The sequence below is a fragment of the Dermacentor andersoni genome, chromosome 3 (assembly GCF_023375885.2).
Source record: "Dermacentor andersoni chromosome 3, qqDerAnde1_hic_scaffold, whole genome shotgun sequence".
Lineage (NCBI taxonomy): Eukaryota > Metazoa > Arthropoda > Arachnida > Ixodida > Ixodidae > Dermacentor > Dermacentor andersoni.
In genome coordinates, this window is record NC_092816.1 from 184,397,147 (window position 1) to 184,406,332 (window position 9,186).

Genomic DNA, 9,186 nt, shown 5'->3' on the forward strand with positions numbered 1-9,186 from the left:
ATATGGAGGTTCCCATTGTTGATCCCGCCTAGCGCGAGATTCGCTCCGTAATTCTCTTTTTGTACGCTAAAGGGACTCCACCCGTGGATATTCATAGTCAGTTGACGGAGGTGTTTGGCGACAAGTGCATGTCCCTTCCACACGTCCGAGAGTGGTGCAGGGAGTTTAGTGACGGCCGGAAGGAAGTCCACGATGAAGAACGGAGTGGAAGGCCGTCAGTTTCAGAGGCGGTTATCGAGATGGTCCAACGCGAAGTTCTTCGAAACAGGAGGATTACCGTTCGTGAACTTTTTGCTCAGATTCCTGCGAGTTCTTACGGTACAGTGGAAAGAGCTTTGACTGCAAAATTGTGGTATCACAAGTGTTGTGCTCGATGGGTACCGCGGCTATTGACATCATATCATAAGGAGAAACACATTGACTGTGCTCGCCAGTTTCTTCAATAGTGTCAAGAAAATAAGGAAGGATTGTTGGACTCCGTTGTTACGGGAGACGAAATGTGGGTGTTTCATTTCACTTCCGAAACGAAACAGAAATCCAAACAGTGGCGTCACCCAGAGTCACCAGTCGCAAAGAAGTTCAAACAAACTCCTTCTGCTGGCAAAGTCATGGCCAGTATTTTTGGGGATCGTAAGGGGATACTGCTGGTCAATTTCATGGAGCGTGGGACAACAATCAACTAAGAAAGTTATTGTGCAACACTAAGAAAAGTCAGGGGAGCTATCCAGAACCGCCGGCGAGGACGACTGGCAGCCGGTGTATAACGCTGCTTCACGACAACGCCCGACCCCACGTGTCCCGTTAAACCCAGAAACTTTTGAAAAACGTTGGGTGGACTGTCATGCCCCATCCACCGTACAGTCCAGACCTCGCGCCTAGTGATTATCACTTGTTCCCTAAGGAAAAGGAACATTTGAGTGGCCAACGCTTCCGGAGCGACGGTGAAGTCAAAGAAGAGGTGAAACGCTTCCTCAACAGGTTGGCGGCGGAGTTCTACGACACTGGGATACAGAAATTGGAGCACCGTCTACAAAAATGTGTAGAAAAAAAAATAGAGCAAATTTTCATATTTCCAATGGTGTAAATTTCTATGTGAATAGACAATGTTGTCTATTTCTAAAACTAATGGGAACCTTATTTGTGGATCAACCCTCGTACATTCTACATTTTCTGACGTTTGGCCACTTGAACGTACAAAACGTTCCTGAAGACGAGATTGGAGTATTTGTTTTCACGGTAATCTATTTTGATACTTGCTTACCTTCCCCCCCCCCCTTAAAAAAGTAAAGGAAAATTGTAGTCAGAGTAGACGCTCTCAAACTCCCTTACCTGACGGTGAGCTGGCGTGCGTACTCTAGGGTGGTGTCGCCATGCGCTTCTTGTTTTGGCGTCTTTAAGGCATATTTTATTACAGAAGTGTAGTTTACCACAGCATCTCAAGTGTGAGTATATTCATTGGTACGGTTGGTGCAGAAACATTCCGCATATGTGCTTTCTCTTGCAGGCGCTGGAATGGGTATACTTATGATATGCCTGTCGATATACACAATGGACTATTTCGACAAGTACAGAGGGACAGTCAGCGGACTAAAATATGCTGGATGGTCTGCTTCAGGACTAGTGTTCCCTGCCATCCTTGCGAAACTCGTCGACATCTACCATGTGAGAGGTATGCTGCTTATTCTAGGCGCTTTGACGATGAACGTCATGCCATTGATACTTCTCTTCGAATACCCTGCAGCAACGATGAAATGCGAGTGCTTGCAGAAAATGACACATTTTTTGACGAAAGGCCGTGATGGAGCCAAGTTCGAGAACGAAAAGGAAGATGCGAGGATAAGAACACCAGGAATCCACGCCCACGCTGTAGGCCTGGGAACAACAGCTGTCGAGCACAGATCAAATAGCAAGCAGATTATGAAAAAGACGCTGCGGTTGGAATATAGCTTAGATTGTAATGTAGGACATCGTGATCCCTGTTCGAAGGCTGTGGGTGGTCGTGCCTCACATGCTCGGAGGAGCCACGGTACAAAAGAAGTCGATGCCGCTATTCTAGGTTGCTGCAAATCGATTTCCGCAATTACTGGAGAAAGTTTGGCGTGGCATGGGCAGCTATACAAGGCAACCAAGCAGGAATATGAAGAAGACGCGACGCTTCAACGTTCTTCGAGTAACGTGGCAGAGGCGACGCTTCATCAGAGGACATCGTTTCCAAGTTCAAAGTCATCCTGTGTCCCGGCTCCAAGCCATCTCAACGTCCGTACTCCTCTAATAGGAGAAGAGGAAACGGCTTCTACCAAAAGTGGCGCAAATTTGCTTCAAGAAATCTGGATCCTTCTGCGCACTCCTGCACTTTATGGCATTTCGGTGACTTACGTCTTTTTCGACTACTCGCATATAGTTGTCATGAACAACCTGGTCGCCTACGCCGTGGACAAAGGCTCGCCGCTGCCGCTTGCCGATTCGCTCATCATGTACGCCGCAGTGTCGGGCGTTGCTGGGCGCCTGTGTCTGCCGCTGGCCTCCGACACGCTCGGCCTGAGCAGGGACGTCTTCGTAGCGTGCAACCTTCTGGCCATGGCCCTGTGCCTGGCGCTGCTGGCCGAGGTGGCTTCGCATGTGCTCGTCACCGTGCTGGTCGTTGGCGAGAGCTTGGCTGCAGGCAGCGTGCTGTCCATGAAGCCCGTGCTTGTCGCGGAGTACGTGGGCGTCCGCATGATGACGGCCACCTGGGGAGTCATGGGTGTGCTCATGGTGCCGCTGTTGCTGACTGGTCCCTTAATTGTGGGTTCGTATAGCGATCATTCAAGACTGCTAATTGTGCTAGTTGGAATGTGGGTTCACGGTTACGAAGAACTCGGTGCAAACGCAAGGAACAAAGAAGTAAATGCACGACAACGAGCGCTGTCTCGCAACAAATTTTTATTAGGATGTACGGTGAATACCTAGACATACAAAAGGGAGTAGGGAAAACAGAGCAAAGATGGCGGGCGGAACCAGAACCAAACCACCACGCAGAGTCCTAGGAAGACACAAAAACAGCAGCCGTCACGCACTCTCGATCGGCACGAGCTGTCTAAAACGACTTATCGATGTAGCGATATTCCGTCTCATGGAAGCTCGGTGATACCTGGCTGACGCGTGCGTCTTTCTATTTCCTAATGAAAATGCCTCTATTCGTTCACGGGTAGTCTGGTCCTTGCTTATATACAATATCGAGGACCTGCCGCATCCTGGTGCAGCCTAGCTCATTTGCTGGAATGCGAAGCCACCGACCAATTACAAGTGATTTTTAAAGACGCGAAATGTTCCCTTAATTTCGTGTAACTGTGCCTACCAGTTTGTCCTGTGTAAATATTACCGCAAGATAAGGGTCATTTGCAATTAGTAAGATCGTGATGAGGGCTAGTTGGTTCGTGTTTAGAACTGAGGTTGAACGGCGCGAATAAAACAAGGACACGAAGAAACAAATACGCCTGTCTGTGGTATTTGTTTCTTCGTCTCCTTGTTTTATTCGTGGTGTCAACCTCAGTTCCAAATGTAACTTGTAAATGGCGCCTACTGTGCGGGGAACAAATTGCTTCAGGTGATGAACCGGGCAAGGCCCTCTTTTACGAGCCGATTTCGACGCGCGCTAATCAATTAACGAACCAATGCTCGTAACCTATATGGAGTCAACAGCACGTTAACTCCATATGTCGCGCCAACGTTCTTAAGAGCGTGTGCCACTTTGTGCACGTACGGTATGACAGCGAAGCGTTATTTCCTTCTTTCCTTTCTTTTAGCTTTAGGCACGAAGATTATTCTGTTTATTTATTTGTTGAAGCAGCTTTTCGCAAGTTGCACTAATAACACCATCAGGAAATTCGGCCTGTTTTAAACGTGTTAGGAACATAGCGCACGAAACGACAGTAACTCTTTTTACTATGTTTGAATGGTCTGAATGAAAAAGAAGGATGGGTTTTTCGGATCTTTGATGATACGCCCAGCAAACATGCTTGTTCTGAAACTTCGAATGGATGTCTAAAAACCTAATTTCACCTTTGACTGGCATTTCATGCGTGAATTGTAGCCCTTTCCCTTCCCGCCAGAAATTCTCCAAGACCACTGAACTGTGCTTCAAGCAACCCCAGTTACTCATTCAAGTATTCATCCACATATCTGAATAGGCGCTGCGTCAAGCCACTAAGTCAAAACCACTGAGCGCTCGCGTCGTACATTTCCGTCTTTGTCCCCTGTGTTTACGGTGAATTTTCGTAACCATGGAATCGTGTAGCGAAAATTTCCGTCGCATTACCAGATTTTCTATAAATCTCATCGGATGCTTCGCGCGTAAGATGCGTGGTTGAATTCAGACAGCTTTTTATTCGTAAGTGTTGTTTGCGATCGGCCGGCTGCCTTCGCCAAATATCCGGTTTTACGAGCAGTTTTAGCGTAAGAGCCTTTTGGTGAGCAATGACCTAGGGCCCGTATTCACAAAAACATTTCTTACGGTATAATTGTTCGAAGGAGGAGATGCTGGCAAATCGTGGAGTTGAAGATAGCATTAGGGCCGGGAAGGACCGACCAACGGCTAACAGCACTTGTAAACTAAAAGCGTTGTGATCTCGGTCCCAAATTCGGACCATTTGTTTAGTTGCGCATTCAAGGTGTAGCCTATAGTATGAAAGTCGTTTAGTTTATCTTTGGAGTACCCGCAAGGATTCCGATACTCGGCCTTAACATCTCCTACGCGATACATCGGCGTTTCACAGTTTTGTATCAGAGTGCGTATGAAGGGTTTCTAGGAAAATAGCAATGAAACTTTAAATGCATTTCGATGAAATATTTAAATATAGATATGTAAGCAGAACTAGTACCGTATCTTTGCAATTCCTAGCGCATGCATGGGTAGTGATCTGCTCTCCCTTAATGTTTTCGAAACACCTGTCGTTTTCGTCATCGTCCTGTCATGTGAAAAAGTTAAGCTGCGCCTTCTTTTTATGGCACTGTTCCACGCAGGGTTCTTCAGAGACGGAATGGGCTCCTTCGACAACCTCTACAGGCTCCACTCGGCACTAAACCTGTTCATTGCGCTGATCCTCTTCGGCCTGGCGTTCCACAGAAAAATTCGCGCTAACGAAAGTGCTGTCGAAAAGAAATAAACCGTAAAGCTGGTATCTTCGGCGAGCTGGTTCTGATAGCCAACTATATTTTAACACTGTCAAAGCTGGGCATATTTTAAAGAATGGCACAGGACAGACGAAACGCTGCCTTCAGCCTATTTATTCCGAGGAAGACAGACGCCTACATATAAAGCATGCACTCTAAAAAAAAGTTTACGCCATTTGGGTTGTATTTTGTCCCCAAACAATATCCGTCGTCTGTCTTGCAATGAATACTCAAGAAAAATACTTCAGACTATTTACGTGAATACTTAAGAAATGTTCCTGTGATACATTGGCCACAAGCTCACGATTCATCGTGTGTGCCCGCCTCTGCAACAAACCACCGTTCGCCCGATGCAAGAAAGAGTTTACGAATGGTAACGTTCACAAATTGGAAGGTATGTAGAAAGACAATTTGGACACGGCCCCGATAATTCTGACCAATCGTGGAAATGGAATAAAATTCGAATTAATTTTATTTTTTAGGTCCACTTATATAACCCTATTCTTTGGCTAAACGTGACTACTCGAGCTCGGTACCTGCATTTCGTACGCACTTCTGGTATCGTATTCCTCTCCTGCTTGAGCCAATCTGACTTGCAGTATTGTGGAATAAGTAAAAATAAAAGTTAAAATAGAATAGGTTTGTGTTATTGCACCACAGCATGATGGCAGCATGAACTGAAAAGCAAACGGGTGTTTAGGCGTATATCTTATTTCAGTTGAAATTAAAAGGCAGATTTGTAGTTACGCTGTTCATGTGATGGTTGTAGATTGTTTTGCAGTATATCGGCAGTAACAGATAGGGTGCCAACGTAAGGCAACCTAGTCGGCAAAGATCTTCTAGTTGGCGTGATGAGATTAGGAAAGTTAGAGCTATAGGATGCAGGCCATTGCCACAAGGCAGGAGTCATTAATTAAAGAGAGGAAAGTAAGGAGAGGCAGGGAGGACACGCGCGCGCGCGCACACGCACACGCACACGCACACACACACACACACACACACACACACACACACACACACACACACACACACACACACACACACACACACACACACGCCTTTTCGGTCCACATTGAAGAATCTGGCACTGTTCGTCTGGGGCAGTGGCACAGGAGACGATCAGTGGTCTCTTCACATCTGCACTAAAGCACATAGATATGAAGGCTACCCCTACCCACAGCTGACAGAGCCATATGTTGCGTCACGTTGTGAAAGATTTGTTGGTAAATGCCGTTGTAATGACGGATCGAGGTTACTGAGTAAGGAGTGCCGGTGCTCCAGAGTGGGCACATCGCACAGTGTCGGCGGCGAGGTGTTCACCAACGATGCCACAATCCCCGGCTGCCACCGAAAGATTATATTAGATAGATAGGAGCTGCGCCCACCCCGCGGTGCGCATAAATAGGCTGGTCACGATTGTTATTCTAATATTCATCCTCTCTTTCAAACCTTTTCGTCTTCTAAACACGATGAGTCGCGCAATTGGCCGCACATATTAGTGTTCAAATGTCATAAATACTCCTTATAGTTTGCAAACGCTCTGTAACTGCGCACAGAATGTGATCGCGCTGCGCGCCCTAAATCCTTCCTACGTTGTGTTGCCTGCTTCACATAACGGCAGGCACTAGGCCAAACTTGTAACTGTGAGCCTGTGAGACGTTTGCTATTGTCACGAGAATCCCATCCTCGTCGCCAGTGTCACGATCCACCCGGGTTCGTGAACAAGGGAGGGCTCGAGGCACCCTCCGATAGCCGGACACTCCGCAGCGTGGTGGTGCTGAACTATGACTGACCGCCGAGCAGCCGTGCTCGTCGGTGTTTATTGCGGTGCGGTGACCAATGTTGCCTGCCGAGCTTGGCAGGCCACCGAGCCTGGCGACGAACGAACATTATATGCCTGAGGGGGCGTCACATGCTTGCTACATCGCCGCCAGGCTCGGTGGCCTGCCAAGCTCGGCAGGCGACATTGGTCACCGCACCGCAATAAACACCGACGAGCACGGCTGCTCGGTGGTCAGTCATCGTTCAGCACCACCACGCTGCGGAGCGTACGTCTAACGGAGGGTGCCTTAACCTCTCCCATGTTCACGAACCCGGGTTGATCGTGACACTGGCGACGAGCATGGGATGCGCGTGACACTGGTGACGAGTACCCAGGGATCGTCCCACGCCACCGCGAGCGGCAAAACAACGCCCCCCGTTGCTGCCGCCATGCCGCTGTACGGAAGGCTCGAGCCGTTCGAGGGAGATGGGTCCGCCTGGCAAATTTACGAGGAGCAAGTCCACGTGTTCTTCCGGGCAAACGACACATCCGAGGCCAAACAGCGGCACATTTTCCTGGCAAGCTGCGGGACCCGTGTCTTGAGCCTATTGCTCGACCTTCTCAAGCGAGCCACGCCGCACGTTAAGACGCTGGGTGAGCTGCTCGCCATACTGCGCTCGCATTTTAACCCAGCACCGTCCACACTAATTGAGCGTTTCCGCTTCAACAACCGGAGCCGCCGGGAAGGAGAGACCCTCGGGCAGTTCGTTGCTGCGCTACGAGGGTTAGCGAGTGCCTGCGCCTTCGGGTACCAACTGGACTCGCTGCTCCGGGACCGTTTCTTCTGCGGAATCAACAACCCCGCCATGCAGACGCGACTCCTGGAGCTTCCCGACCCCTCGCTGGACGACGCCGTGAAGGCAGCGCTGGCAATGGAAGCTGCCGCGAAGGGCGCCGGCGAGATTTCCCGTGCGACTGGCTCACCGTCGGCGGAAGCGGCGGTCAACGAGTTGGCGACAAAGGGCGACACCACACCAGTTGGCGACACCACAGCGACCTGCGGTCGCTGTGGTGGTGCCCACTCCCCTTCACAGTGCCAGTCCTCTCAAGCACAATGCTTTACGTGCGGGAAAACTGTGCACCTGGCACCTCTATGCCGAAGGGGGAGGTCGAGCAGCAAACAGCAGCAGCAGCAGCCTGATTCAAGCCCAGGTACCGCACAAGCCCGCGGCCATAGTCGTGGCAAGCGTACGCGGCGGGGGCGTGCGACAGCAGGCTCCACGTCGTGGCCGAGAACCCGCTGATTTTCGACATGTGGCACACAGGCTTTGTACTGTCGTCTGTGCAGCCGTACATGCTGACCGTCGAAATCTGCGGGCGCTCCATTTCCATGGAGCTGGACACAGGGGCCAGCGTGTCAGTAATGGCCGGGAAACTCTTCAAGCGTACTTTCCCCGGCGTGTCCATCGAGGCTTCGGGCGTGATCGTGCGCAGCTACTCCGGGCAACTCTTCCAGGTCCAGGGTCAGGCACAGGTCAGCGTTCGCTTTGGCAACAGGGAAGCAACCCTTCCCCTTTACTTAACGAAGGGGTCGTCGCCGACGCTGCTGGGACGAAACTGGATTCATGCAATGGGGGTTCGTCTGCCAGAGTACCCGGAAGCCAGCCTGCATGTGGTGCAGAGCTGCCAAATCTGCCAGGAGCATCAGCGAGCCTCGCGTCATGTGGAAAACACCCCCTGGCTGTTCCCGCAGACACCCTGGTCCCACCAACATGTGGATTTTGGGGGACCCTTCAAGGGCCATTACTTCCTGGTGGTGGTGGATGCCTTTTCGAAGTGGGTGGAGGTTCTACCTGTCACCACTCCTTCAGCAGGCGCGACCATTGCAGCGCTACGACAGGTCTTCGCCGCCCAGGGGTTTCCGGATGTCATCGTGTCCGACAATGGTCCTGCTTTCGCCAGCACAGAGTACCTGGCCTGGCTGACGAAGAACGGAATCCGCCGCATGATGGTTCCGCCGTACCACCCTGCTTCAAATGGTGCAGCCGAGCGGGTGGTGCAAACCATTGCAAACCATCAAAAACAAGCTAAAGAAGAGCCAGACTGGGGATTTCCGGACGCAGATTGCCCGGATACTATTTCAGTACAGGACCAGGCCTCACGGTCAACCAAGCCTCACGATGTCACTGGCCGTGCCCCCTGCGAGCTCCTGCTGGGTCGGATAGTCAAGACACCCTTGGGTGTCTTGCATCCGGACCTCCGATCCACAGTGC

The 9,186-nt window shown here is 50.5% G+C and overlaps 1 protein-coding gene across 1 annotated transcript; it reads left to right on the forward strand.

The window, feature by feature from the left end:
- The first annotated feature begins 1,540 nt into the window (after window positions 1-1,540).
- Window positions 1,541-5,150, forward strand: LOC129382901 (uncharacterized). The gene is made up of 2 exons (XM_055067129.2): window positions 1,541-2,788; window positions 5,002-5,150. Exons 1-2 carry the CDS (start codon window positions 1,549-1,551, stop codon window positions 5,142-5,144), a joined length of 1,383 nt encoding a protein of 460 aa, XP_054923104.2. The 5' UTR covers window positions 1,541-1,548; the 3' UTR covers window positions 5,145-5,150.
- Window positions 5,151-9,186: the final 4,036 nt, after the last annotated feature.